Source organism: Anser anser, assembly GCF_964211835.1.
Source record: "Anser anser genome assembly, chromosome: 2".
NCBI classification, from domain to species: Eukaryota; Metazoa; Chordata; class Aves; order Anseriformes; family Anatidae; genus Anser; species Anser anser.
This window is the reverse complement of record NC_139721.1, coordinates 141,126,704-141,153,776: the sequence shown is the minus strand read 5'-3', so window position 1 is coordinate 141,153,776 and position 27,073 is coordinate 141,126,704. Positions and strand designations below refer to the sequence as shown.

The window sequence follows — 27,073 nt, the reverse complement described above, 5'->3', positions numbered from 1 at the left end:
AAAAGCTTTAAAATGTTTTAATTCTACAATTTTTAATAGAAGGTTGCTGTGTCTCTTGATTACATTAACCTACTTGTCATAATTAACCTAATTCTTTAAAGGGACTGAAAGAAATTGAATTTATTCACAAAAGAGATTTTTTTTAGCTAAACAAAACAATCCAGTCAATCTAAAGACAAGTATCTTTTTATTTCAATTCCTCAAAAAATCTATTTCTACGACAACTGAAGATATATTTTCTCTCAGTTTTGTACTTCGTACTGTGCGAAGTAGACTGCAGTCATGATCACTGCTATACTGAGGGTTATAAGCTTCTGCTTACAATTTCAGTCTTTTGCTGAACCAATCCATCCTTCACATCTCACCCTTGTACAGGATGCCAGCACACAGCCCCTGTGCTCTACTTAGGTTTTGCACAAGAGGAATTGAAATTTAGAGACATATTAGAGAAGGCTACTTACAGCCAACAAGAGGGCTAAGGAACAGTGCCCACATTTATTGGGATGCTTACTTACAGTGTGCTCTTGCAGAAAGTCAAGCAACAGGCCTGGCGTTGGGCTAATGTACTCCCTCTAGACGTCCTCCCTCACTCCCCCTACCTCCTTATTATGCCATCTTTCAGAGCTCAAAAATCGGTAATAAACTGGCAAAAAGTGGAGTTTTTTCCAAATTTATTCTGTTATCGGCCAGGAGTGGAGAGAAATAATAGACATGCAAATAAAATAAACAAGGGAGCACTGTATTGAGAGCTAGCAGAAGTTGCTTAAAACCTCGTTCATTTTTTGTGAGGAGGCCGAAAAGGAAATACTGGAGCCAAATGGAGAGGCCAGTGCTAGTCTCCAGATGCCTAAGCCCTTGATCAGTGAAAGGCAGGAGCCCTGCACACACAGTAGCCAGCCAGTGAAGGGCAACAAACTTGCCAGAAAACGCTATTCTAGACATAGCTCAAGGCTGGAGAAATAGTGCCAGAGGCGAGGACCTGATCCAAAGCACTTAGAGAACAGAAATAAAACACATTAGAGGGAGGGAGGAGATGGGGAGCAGAAAAGTAAGTGCACTCTTTGTTTTAACAATGTTTCATTGCTTCCAAGCAAAGAAAACACAGACTGAAAGAGGTATAAAGAGTAAAATGCAAGGGAAAAACAGAGTCATAGAAGTGTGTTAAGGAGGCTTTAATTTGCAATTCATGTCACATTACTTGAAGAAGTCTTTCTCCAAATGCCATTAAGAAATACCACTTGGAAAAGATGTTCTTATTTGGTTGTTGCATGCTGTACAAATATGTGCCATAGTGTAAAAAAAGAGAACAAGGTTGAACCAGCCAGGGAACTAACTAGCATTTGCTCTCACCCTGTGTCTTGCGAAAGGGAGCACATTGGCAAGGCTGTGAAGTGCTCTGTGGTGTAGGGGAAAGGGGGAATCATCTGGAACAAATCTGTGGTTCACTTTCTAAGCAGTCTGCAGATATTTGGGACTTCTCTGTATGAAATCCATGTGGAATCTGACTCCACTGCAAATTGGAAAAAGGGTTAATATAAAAAAAGGCTCAAAGATTCAAAGGCTGTTCAGCTGACATAAAATTACTTTTCTGCCACATGCTAGTTTTGAGATTTGTTTATTGTAAAGAGGCCTAAAAGGGGAAAGCTCTGATGCCCTGGCTGACTATGAGACTGGGAAAACAGAGGTATAATCCTGTTCACTGCAGTACAAGCGGGTGGTGCACGGACCACGTGCCAGAGCTCTTCACCATTTTCTTAGAGAAAATTGGAAGCCGCTGCTCACGCTGTTTCCATATTGCTCCGCTCACAGCACTGAGTGGCCACTGGTGCTGATCGGATGCTCTCTTCCCCCAGGTTCTTTCAGGTACCCCTTTTCCCACCTTCTTGGGGCTTGGTGACAGCTTCAACCTGAGCCCCTTGCAGCAGGCAGCAACGCCATGCCTGTTTCTTAGCTCTGTGACTGCCCCAGCAGCAGCCTGGTGATCTGTGGCAGCTAGCAGAGGGCTGGTTTGGTGGCAATATTTGCTAATACTTGATGGGAGACTGGGGATGGGAAGGATGAGGGCTAGCTGTTAAGTTGGATTAGGTGATGATCACAGTTGTGGTGGCAGAGGAATGAAGGGAAAGAGAAGAGTGATACAGAAAGACAAGATAAAGTGCTGCAGAGGTGTTGTGGCAGAGAGCTGGACAGAGTACAATCAAGAAACGGCAGTTGCAAAAGAAAATGATGAGCAAAGCTGCTTTTAAGACAGTGGGAGAAATAGATTTAATGAATATTTTTATGACATCGTTAGTGTCTTAAACTAGAACTCTGTGTTTTGTTTTTTGTTTTTTGAAAATCTTTCTGATTTCTGAAGGAGAAAATTATGGTTGTTGGTAGGGTGGGGAGAGCTAGAGTGGGAAGGCTGCATTCCTGGTACTGCTGCCCCTAGCCCAGACACTGCGGTTTTGGTCCCAATCTCCATAATGGCAAAGGGCCTGTTCTTCAGCTTCGTGTTTAATTATAGCCTACACTTCTGACCCAAAACCACATGCAGTATATGGGAAGAGCATTTTGCCTCCTGACTAATTCAGTCTGAAACACACAGAAGACATTCATTTGCTGTTTGCTCCCTGGCTTAGTCCCCATATGAGTCAGAAATTAAATATGAATAATGACAAAACCAAAAGGTCCTTCACACAGGTATTCCTAGTGGTTGGCTATTACCAAAGATATTATCATCACTTAGAGCAAATAACGGTTTCAAATAAAAGTTGAGGAACGAGATGGCCGGGTGTCCAAAGGGTACAGGCAAGTGCAAGTGCAGTGCACGGCTATCTCGGACTGAAATGCAGTCACAGCTGTGCGATGAGAAATCAGCCATGTGTTGCGTTACCTATTTCCTTTTCTGCTTTGATCATGGGATGCTTGTTGTGAGCCAGAACAGCTGCTGGCTGGCATTACTCATGGTGAGCAGCGGTCGCTCTCGGCAGGGAGCCTTGAGTGACTCTGACTCGGCCTGGCCTGGGCAGGGCCTGCATCTCCACTGCTGCAGCACTTAAAAGGATTTATACCTGTGCCAGGCAGGCAGGAAGAAGCCTTGCTCTTCTGATATGGTGGTGATTTTCTGCCCTTGTGCTTAGGTGCCAGAAATTGAGAAGGGACGGTGTTGGAGGGAGGCAAACCTGCAGATTTTTCTAGTGGCGGCCTCCAGCATGAATCTGATGTGAGCACTTCAGCAAACGCTCAGTGTGCCGCGTATCGGCCTGTCAGACGATGTTGGCACATTGCTGGTAATGCTCACAGGATGCCTGACGTTTCGCAGGGAGTTTTACAGTGAAATTTCAAGAATATAAGGTGAATTGCTTGTGACAAAGACTTTTACAGAAGTGGCAATGATAAGATACACGGCATACCAAAGAGCAGACTGTTTCTTTGTGATGCTGGACTAACCGTAATTAGATTGGAAGCTCTTTAAATTATATTGCATGGTGTAGCTTAGCCTAATAACCTAACATTAGTATTTCTAGAGGAGTCATCAGCCTGTAGACAGTGAGATATTGCAGAAAATGACATGGAAATGTCATTCCTTCCTCTACACTCACCAGGCTATTAGCTGAACAAGCATATATTTAGCCCCCATCTATAATGATGAATTACCTTCTTATTTAGTATGACAGAACATAATCTCCACAGAAGCAAGGCTATTTTATAAGTGAGGAGAATGTAATGTTACTGCCTGAAGATCAGTCTTGCAGTAGGATTGAAGTTTACTCCTCTCTTATCTAAGAAAAATATTATTTGAAAACCACTAATCTTCCTGTCCTGCAGTTAAAAACTTCCTCTGTATTCTTCTGTTCACAAAGTATAACCTTCCATGGAAGTCCAGTCTGTTTAGCATTTGCTTTTATAAACATAGGGAAGACCTTGCCCAGCCTTTTGCAAGATGCCACCAGCCTGATAAGCAGATAGTAAAATGTCATGTGGCAAGACAAGATTCGGAGCTCTCTAAACCTCACGCCCTTTGACCTGTGCAGCATGTTAGTCTAGTGGCAAGGATGGAATTACCATTAACCCAATGGTATTACCAATGGTATTACCAATGGTATTACCACTGGGTTAATGTAAAAGCACATCTTATCAGGACAACTGTCTGGCTGATAACCACAGTGGCCTTTCATCGCAGTGGCTGCAAGGCAGGACTTTATTCCTCTTTGGAATAAGGCACTTCCTTCCTTGCTTACTGCCAGTGCCTAGAGTCTTTCAGTGATTAGGCTTAGGTGGTTAAAATACCACTGCATCCTTTATATATAGATGTTATCAAATCAGTACAGTAATTAATATGACATCTGCTCCTGAGAACTGTTTCATTTCCTTCTGGTAGTAACAGGATATGTCCCTTTTTTTTTTTGTCCTTTTTTTTTCTTTTTAAACCACAGCAGCATTCCAGGGATGTGCCATAACATCCTTTTTCTCCAGCTGTGAATAATGCATTAGATAATTGTTTCTTGCACTCAGCTGGTCATCCTCTTTTTTTTTATTAGCTTCTCATAGGGGAAAGGAAGCTTATCCCGTTTCTAGTTTTGCTCTCTTCTGTACTTGTAATTAGTAAATATACTTAAACTATATTAGGAGATTAACATTATGACATTTTATTTATTACTGTGCCTTTTTAAAGTGTTCCAGGAATTCTCCAAGCACAGAGAATGGCTTTGCTTATGGCCATGCATTGATTTACAAAATGTCACTGGTAGTACATCACCCTGGGGAACCAGACGATATATTAAATATACCCATCCAGGTTCTGCCCACAGACATCAAATTACAGCCTGCTGGCCAGGCAGCAGTGGTATCCGTTAATGCAAGCTGGCAGCACGCCAGCCCATCCCTGAATTCCTTCAGGGATTTATGGGCCTCCACGAGAAGTTCTTCAGTGTAAGACTGTAAGGATAAAAGTGACAACTCTCCTCAGGTCTCTGTGGCAGGCCTCACCATTCGTATACAGGGAGATCTCAGCTCTTGCACTGATTTTCAGAGAGAGATCTGGGTAATCAGGGAAAGGAGCATGTCAGGCTAAAAAGCTGTTCACCCTACACAAGACTGGCTCAGGGCTCGGGAAGATTTTTCTGTTTTCCCATTTGCCTGCATTGCCACAATTGATGTACACTTTGGCTTTACTTTTCAAAAGGTTACTTAGAAGCAGACTTTAGAAATGCACATAGAAAAAAACCAAAACACATCAAGACTGCTAAATTTGTCAGTGGTGAAATGGTTGCATGATGCTTACAGAAAGCTCAGATGACAAGAAGCACGAGTGGCACAGGAAGGCAGCAGAAACTCTGCTCTGGGACTTACAAAATGAGTCAGAGCTTCATGGACATTTTCTTGTCTACGCCCTGCCAGCTCAGAGCAATGTGACTTTGCCTGTACCTTCAGGAAAAAGCACTGTCCAATAAAGTGACTGTGAAATACTAGCACATGTAGCTGATAGTAGCGTGCGTGCCCCTTGCTGGAGAAATAGCATTTGTAACTCATTTAATAGTGCTGGATTCTTCTCGCCTTTGTTCATCCCGTTCTCCAAATTTTTCTGGAAAGCCTGGCCAGAGTGTAAGGCCATCTGTGCAATGAAGCGGTTCATCCCAGTCAGTGCAGGCATCACAATATGAAGTTACATGGCGTCAGGAGAAAGCCCTCCTGACCTGGTAAAAGCTTCCCCTCTTCAAAGGGAAGCCCACAGAAAAGCCAGAGAAAACCATACAAGACTTTGAGGAAGGTCTTGTTCATCCTCTTCCTGCTGTTCCCATGAGCTGGCAATTTTATTTTCCTGAAAGCATAACGGATAGGAACGTCCCACCCCACCCCACCCCCCGCCCCTCTTTTTTTTTTTTATTTTTCCAAGACCAAGCCGCACCTCTCCTCCATTGCCACAGTTACATGTGGTGCAAATTTTCTCAAATGGGGAGATTCCCAGAGAGGATTCAGTCCCTGCTGGCCTCTGACAACGTCAGTGTGATGATGTTGCTTGTGCTGGCAGTTTGATTCACCCAGGCTGGCGAAGCACTTGAGGAGCAGCACAGAGCCATGCACAGAAGTCAGCAGCACTGCAAACTGCTCAAACCCGCCTGGGCTTCTCAGTGTGGCCTCACCTTCTCCATTTCCCCCAGTTGCTGTGTTCCCAGGCCCAGCCCCATCTCTTTGTAAGCTGCTTCTCCCACTGTAGCAGCTTTCTGCTGTTATATCATTTGCAGAAATAAGTCTTTCTTAGAAAGTTAGGAATAAGCAGATTTGTCTGCAGTTAGAAGTTCTGGTTGTTTTCTTTGAGGAGGTAGTAAACAGTACCGTAAGAGATGAAAACTTCTTTTAAAAATGTCACTGCAGTTCCATGTGGAATTTAACTTTGCTTGGAATTTTCAAAGGGTTTTCCCAGGGAAGTGGTCACGGCTCCAAGCCTGCATTTGGACGATGCTTTCAGACACATGATCTGATTTTTGGGTGGTCCTTTGGGGACCCAGGAGTTGGACTTGATGATCTTTGTGGGTCCCTTCCAACTCAGGATATTCTCTGATTCTATGAGTATTTCAGGCTCGGGTTATAAGACAAAACATAGATTCGGATACAACTCTTACTATTATAAAACTAGACATTTATACATTTCCATATGTTAGATATATCACAAAGAGATCAACTGGTGTACCTATATGTCCAGTGACCCACGATAAACTCTATTGTACTGTGGAAGAAAATGGCTAATTAGCGAAGGAAGTGTCTTTGTGTGGAGGCAAGGAAGTTGCCTACAGTGGTCAGAGCAAGGAGCTTTATCAAGGGTCATCTAGGGCATAAACATATGTAAATAATAATGGGGCTGGAGTTAGATGATCTTTAAGGTCCCTTCCAAAACAAGCCATTCTATGGTTCTAAAGCATTATTTATTGAGAGTTTATACAGGGAGGGCTTTTATCAGCTGGTACCTTCAAACACTTTTCATCTTGCAAACACAAACATAACCTTATGTCATTCTCCTGATTGTGCAGAGATAAAAATAACAAGGCTTCACGGTAAATCACTGGAAATCTTAAGCTGCCTTTGTTTCTGTGAAAGTTATGTTGCTGTGGTGCTAAGCTAGAGCAATGTGCCACATCCTGCAGCTTCACTTTGTTTCTTTTCTCTGGCTGACGGACCTGTAGGTTCTTAAGCTTGCACTCTGTTTCTCCTCAAAGGAAATGTACTGCTTGGAAATTGATTATTTTTACCTGTGTTAATTCTCGCTTTAACAATTAGTGGTGATCTCTTTTTGTAGTGCATTCTGGTAGTTGGATGATGATTATATTATCTGTTTTTTGCATCATTTCATTTTCTGGTAACAGATTTGTTGCGATGTCATCACAACTTCCTTCTCAAAAACTTACCCCTTCAGGAAGAGCTGCTACCTGTAATCACTGCCTCTAGTGTTTAGATCAGTCAAAACAATCCCATATCAGGTTTCACACTTCTAAGAGGAAAGGGATACTTGTTTGTGTCAGAATAGCTCTGCGAGGATGTCTCTAGAGGCTCCGGTGATGGGCGGGACACTTGTCATGGTGATCTGATCCAAGGTGCAATATCCTTTCCTGAATTCTGCAGACAGCCCAGACCTGTTGTGGTGTTGTTTTCAGACTACAAACAATGTGTATCAAGACTCAAATTGAGAGAATAATTGATATAATTATTCATAATTATACAATGAATGAATGCCATCTGATAATAGAATTATTGATGATAGATAATAGAATTATCTGCTCATAATAGAATTACTGGCAATGAAAATGAGAACTCTGAATGATCCCCTCTAAAAATGAGGGGGATCAGTATTCCTAGGATGGCGTATCCCCTCATAGGAAACTGAAAGCTTGCCTTTGATGAGTCCATCATCTCCGAATCAAAACTACGGCTTCTGCCTAACAAATGTTTGTAAGCAGCTTTTTTTTCCAGAGCAGATTAGGCTTGTTTTCCTTTATAATAATTTTTCTGATGAAAAAATATCCCTGTTCACAGAAATAAAACTATCCAAGAGAAATTTAAAGTTTTGCCCTAAGAAAAATCAACTTCCTGCTAGGAGAACTGAACAGATGGAGCCCCGCTACCTGTCTGGAAGGCTCCTGCCAGGCTCACTTTGCAAGAGGAAATAGGCTTGACGAGGCATTCGGCTAGCAAAATGTCCCCACTGCAAGTATGCCCAAATGGAGCACATTCAAAGTTTCTTTCCTCCAATTTACTTCTTTCCACCCAGCAGAAACTCCGTTTTCCAGTAAGCTTAGTCACTGAGCCTTTACTCCAGTTCTGGCAATGAGCTCCTCTGCCACAGGTCATGCCGCTTTGCTTTGCTCCTCCAAAGAGCGGTGAACAGCTGTGGCCTCCAGATCATCATTACTGGCGTTAGTGACACGCTTCCAGGCTGAAGAGTCCGGAAAGCCAAAATCCACTGGCCACTGGTGACCACCGTGTCTCCTCTGGACCGAGCCGAGCCCTTCCTGCAGCCTCGGCTAGCCTGCTGTCACGGCCCCGCTCCAACCTTCAGCAGATGGTTTTCAGCTGCCACCTTGCTGCAGGGCAGTCCCTCAGCCGGATTCATCCCCTAGAGAGCTAGCACCTCCCCTTCGCACTGCTGCGTCAGCCTGCGCGCCTGCTCCTGGGCAACCTGATAAGGGGTTTCCCATAGCGATTACTGAACCTATGCCTAATTCATCTGAAGTTACCACGTCCCTGGTGCCTGGGTGCGGGCTGATGAAATGGAGCGCTCAGGGTGCTGCTGGGCAATTGGTTTCATTAAGGAGGAAGGGAGGCTTTTCTTTTTTGCCATGCTAAGGATCTTAAACCGTGCTGCAGATATCTGTCAATATCATTACAATATCATTGCCCTTGGATTTTATGATGGAGGCTAGAAGGTCTGAAGAAACAAATCAATTACGGAAGAGTTACCTGCACAGAAAGGGGGCAAGTGTGTTCTTCCCAGTGGTTAGCTGGGAGGGAGCCCAGTGCCCAGGTCCTACAGCCAGTATGCTGCTGGAGTGGCTAGCCTTGCACAGACCGAGGGAGTGCCATGCCTCGTGTTGCCTGGGGAAGGACTTCCCCCCGGTTTGCAGCAGTTTCGGATGGCACAGCTGACAAAGCAGGCCCTTAAATGAGAAACACTGCCTCGGAGATCAGAAGAGAAATTGTGGCCCATGAGATGCGCGCTCAGCTTCGGTTTCACTTGCCCGTATTTGTGTGAGAGCAAGATGTGGTTTTAGAAGTTCAGAATGCTTTGTGGAAACACACAGCTGTTCCCTTCGTTTATAAGTGAAAGACAGCTTGAAAAAAAACCCCTCTGTAATTCTAGCAGCGGTGGCTCTGCCTCTCTCAATGAGTTACAGCTGGCCAGGCACTCGAATTTCCTGTGAAACTCCGGCCTGAACCCAGCACCACGGGGCAGCGCCGCATGAAGGGATTGCCATGGTAACCATTATTTGTGTCGTGAAAAACCCACTGGCTGTTTTCAGGGCAAATTACACAGAAATGTGACGCTCGCTGTCTTAGATAAAAATAACACTCCCCCGATGATTCAAAGTTACGGAAGACTCGTGAAGCTTGTTTTTTTTTGTTTTGATTTGAAAGTTTCTGGGGATGATTTAGTCCATAGTTCTTTAGAAAGTTTTTCATTTGTAATCACCAAAGCTAACGGCTGATCGTTGAATATGTGTCTCTTTGCCTTTCATTCAGAGCTCAGGTTCATGGTCTCCACATTGATTCATTCTTCCCCATTCACATTTTTCTGGTGTAAGATTTCCATGGCTTGAAGCCACACAAATGAGTCGTATATACCACAAAGCCATCGAAGGAAGTAGCACTATTAAAACATCTAATTGGATCTGACTTATTTCATTTTGCTGAGCTTAAGCCATAAAAGAATGTGTAAAGGTCTCAGCCTGGCTTGAGAGAAGGTCATAACTGTAATGCTGGGCATGGGACAGCTCATCTGTATGTCAGAGGGTACTTTAAGCTTTACATTTGAAAAGAATGCAGATGAATGCAATTTGTTAACATCTAATCTCTATGATAATTTTATATCTATTACCAAACACATCTGACTGAGGCTTTGCGAGAACTACCAGCAATCAGTCGGCAAGTAGAAACTTTCAGGCTTTTCAGATTTCACCATGGAGTGATGGTTCTCAAGTTCCAATACATTCCTCATGCTCTGGGCATTTCGTGGCATTAGAGGATTGAAAACCAAAAATATTCAGGGTCACAAGCCATAAAACAGGCCGTGGAATATTACCATAGAATTATTCCTGCAATTTGCCCCTAACTTCTGGCTGAACTACGTTCAATTTATTTTTTATTGAAAAAAGACATTCAAACCTGACTGTCAGTTTGAGGACTTGAAACCACTTGAGTAGATTTCTGGGCCCCAACTATGTCTTAAATCAACAACACAGTTTCTGAAAGTTCTGCAAGACCAACATCTTGAACACAAGAGCTGAGGGCTTAATTATTGATTACCATACGTGAGTGCTGGAAAATGTGCAAAAGAAGTAGCTAGCGTGGTTAGTCAATATTTACTGTAATACCACACTTCCATACTATCAGCATTCAATGTAGGCGAATTGTTAGTGGAACCAGAGGTATTTGGAAAAGAGATTTGAATGGAGAGCAAAGATAAATAAACCTTGGCTGTCTATCTAGAGATTGTAGATTTGATTCTTTGCGTGGGGAGAATTTTATGGTGATGGCTTCAGAACAGAGAAAAGTTTTTGTTGAAATTCTGAAAGGAAACATGCCAAAAACTCACAATGAGAGTGTTCAGACATGGTTTCTGTGCCAGTAATTTGCTGGGCTGTGTTAGGAAGATGTGCTCTTCTGTGAGACAGAAGATTGGATGAACTGCAGCAAAGTGGTAAAAAACCAGGAGGGTTCCTGTTCTAAACGTTCAGAATCACAGTAACAAAAGAAATAGTAAAGCAACTCATAACTTGACAACAAGTGGCAATCTGATATCATATTCAAATGCAATTTATTTATATTTATTTTTTACCAGGTTTGCAAAAATTATACACCTTTCCCCTTGAATAATGACACTGAGCATTGCAATACTTGGTGAAGAACATAGATGCATATTCAGTGTGATTTACTGGATGTGAGAAAAGTGCCGTATCCACTGTCTAGGATGAGAAAAAACCTTTAAACCTGTTTGGAGACAACTGATGTAAAGAGGCTCAAAAGCTCAGGGCACCCACTATGACTCCGTGAAAACATGTCTTAAGTGTTTTATTTGAATTTGAGCATCTGACTAGCTTCAGATTTCAAGATTTAAATGCAGGAATATTTCCTTATCATTTTATTTGTTCCATTTTTTTTTAGAGCATTAGTGTTTCAAGAGTAGGATGGAAGAATTCTCTTTTGTGTTTGGGGAACAGAAAGATTTTCAGGCTGGCTACATCTGCCAACACTCTGACTGTCAAAATACAATCACGTAGAATATGACTTGGAGATAAAACGTAAAGTATTTCTAGGTGCAAAAGTTCAGAAATCATGACTCCACTTCTCCTCCAAAGTAGGACACAAGCATAAGAACATGACAAAATAAACAAACACGTGAATTTTGCCTTGTGGTTTTTGAGGATTTGTTATGCTTTTTGTTTTCAGTTTGTCGTCACTACACTGTGAGGCTCTTGTGATGCTGACTCCTTGGTTTAGTCCACCATAAGTTCAGTCAGTCCTGAAATCACCTGAGTGCAGTCTTACAGAAATGAGTAAATAATCTGAGTTGTCACCAAAGGCTCTGGAGGCACTGAATATGCTAGACGCATGGTAAAATCGGACATATGACATCCCCTATTTCTTTCTATTTCAGTTCGTCGTTGTGTTTGCTTCTTATCTTCTTCCCCAGCAACCCCTAATACACACCAAAACAGAAACAGAAAGACCTTCCTGCTCTACATGATGTGCAGCCAGGTTTTGAGACATACTGAGTTGCATATGGTCATTGTTTCATCCAAGCCTTCCCACATTCCCCATGGCTGATATTGCTGTGTCATGGTGGCAGCATTGGAGCTTCACTGCTTTCTTCAACATCTTATGCAAAACACTAAGAACCGGGGAGCTGCTTTTTACCTACTGGGATATTCTTTGTTTCATTTCAGCTCTATGATGGACCTGATGAACGATCCAACCTGATAGGCACTTTCTGTGGACAGTCTCTCCCGCTGGCAGGGAGCACCACAGGGACCAGCCTTCATGTGGCATTTTATTCTGATGGACTGAACGCTAGAAGTGGGTTCCAGATGCTGTGGCATGTCAATGGTAAGTTAACCAGGTTTTTCAGGGAAAGCATGTTTTCTTCTTTTCTGTACACAAAGTAGAGTCCCAGCTTAGGGCACTGCTGTGTTAGCTAAGTAGAAACAACCCATTAGAGCACTGAAAATATTGCATTTACTCATAATTGCTCCAACACTTTCTCAGTGAATGTTTCTGCACATGCTACACCTTTGACGATTACCTGATCACAGGCTGTAAGCAAAATACCCTTTCATCTAAAGGAATAGGCACAGGATGAGGTGTATCTTCAGAATTTATGTGCTGAAGAGGAGATATACACCATTAAAGGGGGACTTGGACTTCCTAATAGGAAACACTCAGCTCTCAGTTTGCCTGATTCCTATAGACTTCCTTTTTTTTTTTTTCTCTGCAGGCTTCTCTCTAGTTTTCTTTAGCGGCGTTTGTTTTCTTGGGCAGTGCGTTCACTTCCAACCTTCCAGCCTCTGCCCCCCTCCTTTCTCTGCATGAAATAACATTGGCCAGGATGTGCTCTGGGTGTTTTTTTTTCTCTTGTGCTGCATGTCACAAAGAGCATCACAGGCCTCGTTAAATAGGCAAGCATGCATGCCAATTATAAACCAATCTGTTAGTGATTGTACAATGATTGTACACTTCTTAAGTGAGGCTACAAACGCAACTTCTTCACTCTACTTACTTAACAGCAATATTGGACTGCAACAAGATTAAATCATATGCCATTGTACACCCCATGAAAGAGGATTCAACCTTGAAAATAATTAAATAGCCACAGTTGCCCTGTCTGTCTAATCAGTTCACGCCATTCAGCTTTGACAGCATTGTAAAGCAGCTGAAATCGGCTGCAGAGGCCCTACTGCGGGTTGCTGAGGTGTATGGCATGCTATACATTGTTTGAATAGGAGCTCCTCTGTGCTACCACGGACTGCTGGCGTTCACGGGCTCCCAAAAGGCTCTCTCTGACTAGACAGTGCTGTTTTGCATTCAGTGGAGGTCAGGGAGCATTTCTGGGCAAAGGAGGGACGTAAGCGGGAGGAGTGAGATGTGTGGCAGGGCCAGCAGGGGAAGTGCTGCAGCACAAAGGTATGTTCTTGTGCTCCGAGGTGATGTCATTCTGGGACCACACAAAAGAAGAAAAAGTGGAGGCTTTTATGCACAGAGCCAGATGACATCAGCTCCATACAGTAGCCATGGTTCTGGGTTAACTTGCTTTTCTAAAGCTCTCAAAGCTTTCCAAGATCTGCCTGCGTGGTAAGCACTCTGTTCTTTCCCTCCAGCTCCCCCCCGCCACAATCATTTCCCGGACTCTCCAGCCCTCTCCTACGCCCCCCGCCCCCCCCCCCCCCCCCCCGCACTCCTTTTCTGCACTGACACATTCACTTCTCTGTCGGCCAGCACTGCCCCTCTGTTTGTTTCTGGGCATGAAACAAAGCCCAGACTGCTAATGTGGGACCATGTCTGAGCAGCAGAGCAGGATGAGTGGGTTCAGATAGGGCTGGCTCCTAGGGAAGTCGTTGCAGGCTCTGCACATCACAGCTGTGACTCCTGACAGCCTGTAATACGAGTGCAAGTTCCTCCAGAGCTGACTGCAGTCGTCTTCTTTCTGTATGTTGCAGACATTTCCTTTTTTTCTTGGTTGGTGACACATAAATATGGGTAGCCCTCTTGCCCTTCATGGCTACATTGTCTGGGTGTATACTGCTGCCTTAGACTGGATAAAATTAGATACGTTGCTGTGGTCCAGGTGCTATGTTCACTTCTGCCTTCTGAAAATCTTCTAATGCACAAAAAAAAAAAAAAAAAAAAAAAAAAGCTTGGTGAAGAAAGTCCCCTACTACTGGGGAATGCAGCAGATGCTGCCTTTGAATTGGGAATTTCGGAGTGAAGTATTCAGGTCCCCTCTTCCCTGAGGGCAAATCCCTATGAGAAACTGAACCTGGGTCTAATAACATCTCACCTGACAAGAAAATAACAAGGCCATATATATTTTCAGAAAGAGATTTTACTTCTACTCAAGTGACAAATGTGTGCTCCGGAGTTCAAGCTCCTGTGAACTATTTCTCAGGCTGTTCATGTGCTCCTCAGCTGGCAGTTGCGAAGCATCTATGAGATGTATATCAACAGCATTCACATGCTTCGGTAATCAGAGAGAGCAGCACTTCTGTTTGCCACCATGTGCCTGATACAGTTCACTTCAGACACTCTTTCTGGTAGCTTTGCTAGCAGTTATGAGGTGATCACAACAAGCCAAAAGCTTACCTCATTGATAACTGACATGAGGAGCCCCTGCAGACAGACACGACACGAATACGAAGTATTTAGAATTGAAACATTTGCATCTGTTCTTCCCACTTACTAAGCTGCTGCTTTTCAGTTGCTGACGGAAACCCAGTCTTCAGGCTTTCCCAAAGGCATAATGAGTAACTGATCTTGTGGAAATGCTGCTATTTATATTTAGAATGTCTTACATAATTTTAACTTGTAAAGAAAGCTGAAGTACAAAGAATTCATTTTAAAAGTGGTTTTGATTCTGAAATAACACTGTTCGCCTAAAGGGCTTCCATTGATTAAGCAGGATATAGAATTGATTTAGCCAGAATTGATAGTGTTTTCTTCTGCAGGCAGGGCCTCAGGAGTCTTGATTCACCACAGGAAAGCTTGACCCTGCAAGGTGCTTATTCCAGTTCTGTTGCTTATTCGGAAGCTTAACACAGGCAAATATATTTGGGGACATATATTGGCCCTTTGAGAATGAACAAACTCTTGCTAACAGGCTGGATGTTGCAAAGATGGCGTGCTAGTTGAATGCTGTCCTAAAAAAAATAAAAAAATCAGGAGGCCAAAAGGTCAAAGGTCTCTCAGTGCAAAATTACACCAGTGACAACTGTCACTATCTGAGAAGACATATTTCCTAGACCTGTCACTTACCTTATTAAGCAATGTGTGTGTAGGCACTGGCTGCTTTATATATAGATATAGATCAGTGTTTCATTGGAAGCTTGCTCATCAGGCTGCTTCATTGTCAGTAGAGCTTATAAATTTAATCGGCTCTTCTCAGCATAGTCAAAATTTGTCTGCTGTTCTGTTTTCTGTGACACATTAACTCCCCTTTAAAAAAGAAGCAGAGCATACTGGTGAGAAATGAATAATGTAGCCCTAAAGTATTGCCCTTTTCCTTTGCCATCATCTTCTTTCTGTTAGATTTCCCTAGGGAAACATAACGGATGGACAGGGAGTGGAGAAATCCCTCTTAGTGCATGAGAAGAGCAGTTTTCATTACACCGAGTCCATATTTTCAGAAGATGAAAGCTATTAAAAGCCATACAATAACTAAAGATTGTTTTTCAGTGTATTTGCAGGTAAAATGTGAAATAGTTTGTTAGTTCTTCAGGGAAGCATAACAGAAGCATGCTGGATTAAGATGCAGAAGCCATTCACTGCAGATATTTGCCAGACATCCATTAGGATTGCTGGAGAGAATATTGCTATTGCACTGCCGGTCAATCAGGGAGCTAAGGTCTAGATTTCCTGAGCCTGAATCCTAACTCTGTGGTCCATTTCTTGTGTAGCCTTGGACAAATCACCATTAGTTCAGTTTTCAAAAATGACTATTCCTTTTCAGTGTCTTTTTGTCATGTTAAGTCTGAGATGCACAGGATCTGATCTTTTAAAGTCCTGAGCAGTTGCTCTGAATTGGGGGTGTACCGGGTTCAGTCGGCTTTTTGTATTGCAGTCTGGCTATTAAAAAACATGTTCTCTGTGAGACATGATGATGAATTAAATTTTGTTCCTTCAGCAGGCTGCTCACCTCCCCCCACTGCCTCCCCTCCCTGACTAATATATAAGAATAAAGGCCAAATTTTTCTTACAATGCTTGTCGTTAAACTGTTCAATCAATGCCTGAGAGCTAGAAAAAGGCCTTTTTTTAAACACTGAACACAGGCAGCTGATGCAGGAACTGTGGACATTCAGTATCTTGGAGGATTCAGCTCCTGTTTACATGCCTAAATGCACCTTTAAGTCCCTGGGTCCCTGTAGTCTACCTTTATCTAATATCCATCTCATTGATATCAGACAGGAACATATAGAAGAAAATACAAGAACTCAGGAGACCAATAAAACAATAATAATGAAAGCTACAGAAGTAATTAACAAATCAGAAAGGAGAAAACAAAACAAAAAAAAAACGACAAGTTTTCTCAGTTGAATTTTTATTCTCTTGCATAAGGCTTCACCATAAAAAATATCCCACTTGCTCCATTGGATAATATTCTATGAAATAAATCTACTCAAAAGAGTAAAAGATATCAGAGTCAAATCCAAGTCAAGCTTCGTGCAAGTATTAGTGTAGTACAGACTCATTCTGTACTCCATTATCTGTACAGAGACTCACTCTGTACAGGCTCATTCTAAGTGCTCCACGCAGCTACAATCAGTTAATGTTTACTGAAATATTTCAGTATGAGCACAACAAATGGAACAACCCTGAAACCTTTCATTTCCCTAACTCTGACTTTACAGGAACAGTGTCAACTCACTTTAAGGTTTATGGAGGGGACTTTTCTAACGTGTGGCTAAAACACAGCCATGAATAAATCCGAAAACCTTGCAAATAACAGAGGTTTCCACAGATTACTACTTCTGTATTCATCTATAATTATTTATGAGAATAGGGATTCTTCTTTGGTTAATGAACACCATCTGCTAACCAGACAGGCAGTAATATGGTAAGACATCTATAAATCATCCCTTGCACAATCTTCAATGACTACTAAGACTTTAGCCAGAGAAAAGCAAAAACACCAAATACATGTTTCCTGAGCTTTCTATTTGTTGACTGACGTCCTAGCAACTAACACCAGGTTAGGTAGTTGTTTTAAGCATTTTTCAAGGGAATTCCAAGACCTTTACACTTCTAAAACAATATTTCCCCTCCCTTTTTTTCTTTCGTTTCTTTTTTTTTCTCAGTTTAACTGCAAGGCAGAAGTTTCCAAAATGACTGCAAAATGTCTGCAGAAACTGAGCATATGCCATAATGCAGTTCAGCTGCAAGAAACTTTTCTGCAGTACAGCTGTCCATATAGCAGTCCATATACAGCAAGACCATGCATTTCTGTGCTGTGAATTTTTTTTTAAGATGTTCTACTTGGATCAGAATGGTTTCAAATTCACTGTTGTTTCAATGAGATCTGAAGTTATGCAGCAATTTAGAAGTTCTGCCTCCTCATTTTTGTTTATCCCTAAACACCAAATCTTATTTTTTTTCCTTTGTTGTCATATACAGCAAAAACTCCATTTATTTTAATAGAAGCAAAATATAATGTGATTTTTGCAAACAATGTAAGCACTGGGAGAAGGTTTGTGTTCATTTAATGGTGATGCCAGCAATGGAATAAGCTTAATTAGCTGAGATGATTACATTATAATCTAAACTTTTCCTATTTCACCATCTGAATAAATAGGCAGGCTACTCTTCTATGAGTTACATTCTAGGTCAAATAAAAACTTACTTCTTTGCTTGCTTAAAAAATAGGAAAAGGATAGGGTACATAAAGCTGTGTGTTTCAAAATACAGGACCAACATTTCTCCTGCTTTTTCCTCTTAAATGCAAAATCCATGCATATATACATATATATTTATGAGTGTAAATATATATGCATATACATATATGTGTATATATTCAGCCTGAACACCATTTAAATGAATGTAATTTCTTTGATATCTTTTCTGATAATTTGAGCTATCAGCCAAGGCAGATTTCAAAGCTTAATACAAGCCTCTCAGCCAAGAGAATTTGTCTTCATCGGTAATGCACAAATAATATGAAAAATACTTACAGATTAGTTTTCCTTCATTGCTTGTATCTGTGGTGAAATCAAAGAAAGGGATAATGCTACAAGAACTTTGTGTCTAATGAAAACGGGGAAGATATTGAATAAATTAGGGATCAAATTCTAAATTCACTTTTAAAAAATTCAATCTCTGAACTATTCTTGTAAGTATCTTGTTAAAATCATCTATATTTAAAAAAAAAAAAAAGGCATAACAGAAATGATTCTTATCTCATCCATACAAGAGCCTAAACATAATACAGAGGCTTTCTTCCAGCTGGCCAGAGAGTTCAGGTATTACATTTCTGCTCTGATACAGAGGTTTCTGCTCTCATGTGCAGGTCAGTCAAAATAGTTCACATATTTGCAAAGAACGGTGGGTCCTTTTTTCAGGTGTTATTCAGCAAATACCTGGGCATAAACTCAAGCAATTTCAGTTTGCAAACAACTAATAAAAGATTGGCAAGATAAGTTCTGCACATTCATTGTAAGAAATGAATCACAGAGATCTGAGCTTTACCTCTGCTTTTCCTTTTATTTAATGAAAACCTTTCCTGGGAACATTTGTAGCTGGAAGAAAAGAAATGGCACATTAACAACAGTTTGACGTTCTTATTCATGGGCTTCACAAGCCTCATCCAGAGAATATTGATTGAGCTCAGAGAAAATATAAACCACTCTTGGAGAGAGCATGACTAATCTGAACGCTACCTGCAGGGGCTACAGAAAGCTCTGGGCCTCAAACTGCAGCACACAGGCTCTCTGAGCCATTTCGGGTTGAAATTTAAAAAAAAAAAAAAAAAAAAAAAAAAAAAAAAAAAAAAAAAAGCCTTTGTGGCTATCAGGAAACTCTTAGTAGGAGAAGCTGAGTCATAACTGCCTGTTTAGTTTTAAAATGTTCCCAGCTTTCTTCAGGCTGAGATAAATAGCAACTGGCTTTGTTCGTGCCTGCTGAAACTCCCCTGCCTCCCTGTCCGCGCCCCCTCAGGAGCCCAGCCGTGCAAGTCTGCTCGTTGGGAAATCTTTCTGTTTCCCAGGCTGGCAAGGCAGCCTTCCCTTCTGCTCTGTCCTCAGCGGCCGTGTCATTCCTGCTGCCGAGGGAAAGAGAGTAGCGCACCCTGCAAATTCACTTGTAGGACTCTCCCCACATGCTTTTTTTTAGTCCCCAGTTTAAAAAAACAAACAACAATCTGGTTTCCTTTGAGGAAAATTAAGCCATTTTCTGAAAGCACTGGGGGAAAAAACAGGGTTGTGAGTTACACTGAAGCCGCTTTCCTCTCCTTCTCTCTGCTGAAGGTTCCTGGATAGCAAACTCCCAAGGGCTTAGCAGGTACCTGACGGTGCCAGCAGGCTTCAGGGAAGCAATTGTACTACCTTCTTCTGTTGTTTTTGTCTCTCCAGAGGGATAGAAGGCAGGATTAGTTTCAACTACACTTTGAGGCTTCTTTTACTCCTTGACTGAGACTTCTGTAGCTTGACACCAGCCTCGTGGCTGCAGGGCAAACGGCAGCGTGACAGAGCGTCACGTGCAGCGAGGTGGGGAGGAAGACAAAAAAGAGCTAAGCCTGCGTCAGTTCACCTGTAGGGTCACCCTAAGCCGTGAAAAGTCCTTTCTGGGCTATAGACAACTATTGTTCAGTTGCAGGTATTCTTGGGTTTAAGAGGCAGATTTCCTGTGAGCACTGGATAATGCAGCGTGACAGAGATCCGTGTCGCACAGCTGGCGTGCCTGGAGACATCTTCCTCGTGTCTGCAGTTAGAGGGCTCTTGTCTAGTTTAAACCAGCCTCGTATTGCTTTCCTCCTTTTCAGAACTACTGCTCTTTCATAGATTTGCATTTTGCAGTCCTAGAAGGCATCAGAGCCAGCTGTGGCAGAGTCAAATTCAAGTTTTTAGTGAGGAGCTGGAAGACCCCATGGTAAAGATTATGGCAAGTGCTGCCAGGGATTAGCAGCCACTCTTTCACAACTGCAATTTTACCACATAAGGAGTAAAGAAAAATATTTGTGTTTAATTGAAGATCTTGATTTATAGCTTCCTGAAGAAAAAACGGCGTTAAGGAGAGCAACTAGGAGAGTCAAGATACCTTGTTCAAGTAGCAAATTATTCATAGATTTGATAGAGATTAAGGGAGTCTTGCATTTCTGTGTGGATTAGTGAGCAGATCAGGGGGATAGTTTATTGGTTTTATGTTATAAAATGTCTCTTCTAAATAAAAGCTCTGATACTATCTATCACTTCTGGCATACCACAATTTTTGCCTCAGGGAATATACAGCTCATGGTTTGTTAGCTGGTTCTATTAAGTATTTTGGGTCTTTTTTGCTGTGTGACAGAACCTTCCCTCTGGAGATGAAGCAAGAGAGATTGATGGAGTGTGGGCTTTACTTACAAAGCTCGAGTGACCCCGTAAAAGCTGTGTTAGCAAAAGATTAGCTAGTGCCTAAATGAAGCCCTTGAGGCCCTGCGATGTGGAGAGAAACAAAATGCTGCTGCAGGACAGAGCGACACACACATGAAGTCAGAACAAATGCAGAACTTCTTTGCTTTCTGCATGTGATGAATACACAGCCACTCCATTGGCTTCTGCAAAGGTGGTGTTTCATGATGAATGTAGCTGACCTTAGTTTTTCCTGACACTAGAAAGGACTCTTGTGCCTTCTCACCCCACTGACACCGGCACCTAGGGACTGTGTCAGTGATAACGTCTTCCCAGGAAACCAAACCAAAGGAGGCAAGTACAGCATTTATATATGCATAAATGCTGTATAAAACTGCAGCTTCAGGTGTTCCATCTACTTTGTGCTGTCAAATTGGGGCCTGCATTTGGTCCATTGTTTGGTCCATATAATCTAGCTTTTAATATGCAAGAATTTTATCACCTAAGGGTCTGGCGAGTGGGGTTGGGGCAGTAATTTCTTATCTGAAAATACATAACTTTTCAAGAATGGCATGTCTGACAATTGCACAGTTACAATTCAATAAAAAAGAATGTTAAACCCACCAAATGTCAGAAAGGCAATTCATCCACTGTGACTTGGCAGCTGGTAACCATGTTCAGTGGGCTGAGGGAAATTACATTGTCTTTAATTTTATGATTTCTAAATCAGTGGGAAATGGCATTTTTACAACAATAGCAAGCCCTTCCCATGATAACTTGGTTTGTGTATTCATTGAGGTCAGTAACAGCTAGGGATGGATCTGATTCAGCTTTTCAGAGCCAATGAAACAAAGTTAGAGGCCAAAACAAAAAGTGTTGAATATTTTTTTGCTTCGTGCCTCAGTTTCTTCAGCTGTTGAAGCAGATGCTTAGGCGAGAAGCAAGAAGCATGGCAAAACAGAGGGTGAAGTGCTTACTGCACAGGCAGTGGCACAGGCAGTGCCAGCAGGTCCAGCCTGCCGTTCCTGAATTTCTCCTCCCTGCTGGACCTCAGTTCCCTCTGACAGAGAAGACCATCAAGCCCAGTCTATACACTTGTGCATGAAACTAATGCTTATGCCTATCCTCATTACAGAGTTGTCAGTGAGGTTTTCCAGAGCCCCTCACTGACAAGCTGCTTTGCTCTGTTATCAGGTTGTGGAGGAGAACTCTCTGGCACTTCCGGATCATTTCACAGCCCTGGCTACCCCAACACATATCCAAGCAATAGGGAATGCATCTGGTACATTCACACAACGCCTGGTAGCAGCATTCAACTGACCATTCAGGAATTTGATATTGAATATCACCCAAACTGCGACTATGATGTTTTGGAGGTAAGAGTATTAGATTTAGTCTTCAAAAATACACAAATTATATGCTTTTCTGTCTTCTGCAGGAGCAGAAGAAATAGTCTACTGCAATTTCTCATTTCTGCTGTGGTTAGGGTTATGTTTCACAGATGTCACAGAAGCCATAGTGCTCTTACTTCTTTTTACTTTTATGCCTTTGGTGTGGGTATGCCTTAATAATGATGGTAGCCTCTATGTACCTCATAACATGAGACAAAACTGCTTTGAAAAACTCACTCTTAAAAATTCCATCTTTTACAAAGAACTGGGTGAAGGTGTTGTGTCATCGATATAAAATTTCCTGATGGAAAGAAAGATAATGGATCACAGAGGGGATAGCTAAGGTGAGGCCTTGTGTAGGATCTTTCAAGGAAATGGGGAGATTTATAATCCTGAGCACTGAAAACTACGTACTCAGAAAAAAAAATAAAGAAAAAAAATAAAAGAAACAGTGTTCTAGTCATCTTAGGATGGTATAACAAGGGGAAAAGAGATCCTCCTTTCTAAGGGCTTACTGACCTTTAAGAGACCTAGACAACTGGATGGTCTTTTTATATGTGACATCTTTGTGTTTCTGTTGGGAAGCAGCTAGGTGACCAATTCCTAGCTAATAGATTTGAATAGACTTCCGGTGTAGGAAGAAGGGAAATTATTTTCAGGAAGAAATTGTTCAGATGATGGATCTTCTAGATGGCTCTCACTAGAGACATTGGATATCACTAATGGAACTGTTGGGTCTTTTGCTGTTAATACCTGGGTGAAATCTGAATCTTTTTCTAATGGACCCACAAGATTGATCGAGAGATCTTGTACCACTTCACCTTTCTTCTCCTCTTCTGATGGGTAATATGATGTGAGGCTGGCATACAGCTAGACAGCACCTCTCTATACTCACTGCTGCCTATTCTTACCTTTGTAACATTGATTTCTTCAGCCTATGGCCTTTAGTGCACACTCATCATCAACACTCCTGGAAGATCAACCCACATCCCAGAGCAGGTCATAAGTACCCAAAGGCCAGACTGTTGCTTACAAACATTTGTAGTGACTAGAAGAGTTGGATAACTTAACTCTAGCTTTCTGGCCCTAAAACAGTCTTCTCCAGCTTAGCAATGAAGCTGAAGTCTTGATCAAATGGACACTGTATTTTGACTATCCTAGAAACTTTGGGGCTTCTGTAGGATCTGGATGTAAGGAAGTTGTTCCATGAATTTTTTTTCAATAGCGCTGGCAAGTATGACTGTGTACCACATTGTTGACACCAGTCCCTGCAGGTAGATGTCCTGTTTTGGCTGTTTTGGGTATTGATGAAGTCTGTTGCATTGCTCTCTTGCCCAGAGAAATCCATTAAATAGCCAGAAAATCTGAGGCTACTATGTTTGACCATTTCTTGGATAGTACAAGGACAATGTCTACTCCTACAGGTGGTCACCCAGGAGCAGTCAGGATCTGTTGAGATTACAGATGGCTGGCAACCATGTGATTAACAATTTTTTGACTAGTAGAGGTGCTGGCCTAAAGTCTAACGAATGGGTCAACTGACACAATTGCTCAAACAAGATGTTTAAGAGGATCCTACAGCTTTCTGCTTCATGTCTCTGACCTTAGGTTTTGTGTTTTCTTTCTTTACCATTTCAGATTTAGTTGCTATGCATTACTTGTTTCCAGCCCTCCTCATTCATCAGCACAGATGCCCACCTTGCTGTTTGAATTTTCCTGCACTTCTGCACTCAGAACTGGCATGCCTTTGGGTTATTTGTCTCCTAGCCTTGGCTCATCCAGTTCCCAACACCTGTCTCAGTTCTGCTGACAGATAAACTAACATAAATCAAATTACTGAGGAAGATTGGTTCATGTCTTAGTGCAAGATCAAAGGTTCTGTTTGGCAGTGAACAGTTTATTCTTCCAAACTGCAGGCATTTGGTAGAGGTTTATGTAACTTGCCACATATATATATTTTCTTGCTTTTGTTATAAAATCACACATTCGCAGCATGATTGATACAGTTTGCACAGAACAAACAATGACTCATTTTAGTGGGAAAAAAAGAATGTGGTTAACTGTTTTCAGAAGCTGTTCTATCTTGTAGTCTTCTTTTCTGTAGTTGTCTACATATGTCCAGTCTGAAAAGCACACGCATGACAGTTTGGGAAGTGCTAGGAAGAACAAGGTTCCTGGTATGCCTTTGACACACACCACGTTTCAACGATCACTGGGGTTCCGTATTCTTTTCACCCTCACACTATCTTCCCAAGAGTATCCTGTCTATCAGTTCTTTGGGTTTTAAAGTCTACGTTTTTTCATAGTTATTATCCTGATTTCACTTTTTCCTTATCTCTGAATAGTGAGTTCTACTGCTTCCTGTTTTCTTTCAAGCCAAATAACTTTCCAGTTTTAATAGGAAGTCAAAATCAGAGCTAAAGTAGCTCTGCACCCTGCTGTCCCTCCCTGTCCGGTTAAGTCTCTCTACTCTCTGAAAGAAGAAAACTACTTTTAGAACATTGCAAAAGATTGTATTCTTTTCTGTTGTTATTCCAAAACATTATCTTGTAATAAAAAATGTTCCAGTAATTGCAAGGTTTGGTGACCTAGATGCTTTTAGCTTTTGCTTAGAAACTCCCTCTTCCCTTCCACCTGGCAGAGAATTGTAGGAAAATTCCAAGAGATCTTTCCCATCACAGTACCTTTCCTGCTGGCTTTATTCTTATACCATAGTTTTGTGAGTATTTCTCTCTTGCACATTTTTCTGATGTATATTCATTCTCGTAAAATGTAGCCAGTCTCCCTTTCCTTCCCTTTGACATTGCTTCCTAAAAAAGCTGTCCCTTTCATGTCACTATCCCTTTCCTACCATATGTTTCACTAAGACAAGTTATGGAAAAAAATTGTGTAGGAAATCCTCAGTTCTCCCCGTGACTTCTGCATACTCAAGAGTTTGAAAGGTTCCCCTAAGCGTCCTTCTTGCCTCTTTCATGAAATGGTAGCAGTCTGTCTTTCTCTCTTCCCTGCCAGATTCCACTCCTTTCACAAACATTTAGAAGCAAATTTTAAGTTGTTTTTAACTGTTTTCTAGAAATGTTTTATAGAAATAGAAGCCATCATTTTGGATGTAATGAAAGAGTTAAAAATATTTTTAAGAGCTTCTATTGAAAACACATACAGAGAAAAATGACCATACCTGTGTTGTTGAATTATGACATATTTTTCTTAATATTTACCAGGGTTTTGTAAACTTTAAAAATGTGCTGACACAGCAAGATGTAGAAGTGAGCTGAAAAAGAAAGAACCCTCTAGGACCAGGGAGAATGGTCTCAAACTAAAAGAGGATAAATTTAGACTAGGCATTAGGAAGAATTCTTCACTGTAAGGGTAGGGAGGCACTGGAACAGGTTGCCCAAAGAAGTTGTGGATGCCCCATCCCTGGATGTGTTCAAGGCCAGGCTGGATGGGGCCTTGGCCAACCTGATCTAGTGGGTGGCATCCCACTAGGGGGTTGGAGTTAGATGATCCTTAAGGTCCTGTCCAACCCGAGCCATTCTATGATTCTATGAACCCTGTAAACCTACTGCACTTCCAGATCTTTACCAGATGCTTTGGTCTTCTCATTTCTTCTCATAAAGAACCACCAGGTATTAATATAAGTTGATTTTCTATCAAAGCTGGGCTCTCTCTTTGCTGGCAGTTATATCTGAACAAGGATCAGTTTTACTCCCAGAAAATCTGTGTCATGAGGGTGACCAACCACATAAAAACAGCTTTCTGTTGCTCATAACTCTGGAATGCTGACTGTTAACAATAAATGGAGCTAACGGGGCAGAAGCAAATGATAAGAACAGATTAAAACCATGGGCTTTATGACAGTGTCCTGCATTCCTGCTATGCCATCCAACTTTATTTTATCTCAGGATCAGTTGCTGTGACCAAACTAAATGTTTTTATTTTTATTTTCATTTTTATCTGTTTGCAGCTCAGATATCCTGTGACTCTTTGTGAACCACACCCTGGAATTCATTCTTTCCATCAATCCTCTTTTCCCTCTTTTTTTTTTTTTTCATGTGGTAACTGTTGGTTTTCCTCTTTGTAGCCAAAAGTAACATTTTATTGTTTTTTGTCATGGAAACACTCTAAATTGTTTTTGCTCCAGCCCTTGTGAAACCATCTGATTAATCGAACCAGCATAAAGGAGTAAAGAAATACACTCCTAAGTGTAAGGAACGTGCCTTTGACTAGTGCTCTTTATTTTGAAATTGTGCAGAAGGCTGTTGCAGAACAGCTAACAATGTAAAGGAAACCCACAAAACTCAGATTCCCATCCTTATTTCCTCCCCATCCTAAATTCTCTTTTAACAGCCCAGTTTTAACTATAAGTGTTCAGCTTGGCCCACGCTCATTTCTGAGGTAATACTAGCAATCAGCGGGGTTTATGTCAGAGCTGGGTTTGGTCTCCTTGCCTGTGGTGTGCAGATGGCTGCAGGGAGCACCAGGGGCGATGGGAGAGGCTGGTCCATGATGCATATTAGATGCATATTAGAAAGTCCTGCTGTTTCCTCTGCCACACAGCTTCTCTGGGCAGGTTTAGCTGATTAAGAACATGTGTTCCTGCTCGGTCCCATGCTGTTACTCTGACACAAAGAGATATACCACAAACACATTTTAAAGTTCACATTTTGTACAGACTTCTGACAAATGCAGTTGTCATTGGGCCTCACAAGCAGCCCGGCAGTGACATTTTGCTGAAGACACTGAGCTTCCAGCAGACAAGCATGCTTCTTTCCAGGACTGTGATTGCTTCCTTACAGTCTTAATCTGAGCTGTGATTTCATCCGTTCTGACTTCTGAATGCCTTGAGAGGATCAATTGGACAGAAGAGCCATTATCCATTCAAGCCACGCAGACTCCCTGCAGAAAACAAAAAATTGCTGGTCTCAGTCAAAATTAAAATATTTAGGCTATTAAGCCTGTGTAATCAGCCACTAAAATAAAATACAGTTTCTGAACATCTAAGAGACCACGAAGAAATTAATTCCTTCTTTTTTTTCTGGGGATGGAAGCTTCAGCTTCTGAAGTGCCACATAACCCTGGAGTCACTCAATATTTTTTTCCAGTTAAAATTTCTTTGTATATTTAATGGCAGGCACTGTGAGCAGCTAGTGTGCACACAATCAATGAAATTACATAGCAAT

General features: G+C 41.7%; 1 protein-coding gene across 1 annotated transcript in view; it reads left to right on the top strand.

The window, feature by feature from the left end:
* Window positions 1–27,073, top strand: part of CUBN (cubilin) — a 143,717-nt gene that overhangs the window by 42,405 nt on the left and 74,239 nt on the right. Inside the window, exons 28-29 of the mRNA XM_083823596.1 lie at window positions 12,138–12,297; window positions 21,694–21,875. Coding sequence (XP_083679722.1) covers window positions 12,138–12,297; window positions 21,694–21,875 — 342 coding nt within the window. The remainder of the gene's footprint in view (window positions 1–12,137; window positions 12,298–21,693; window positions 21,876–27,073) is intronic.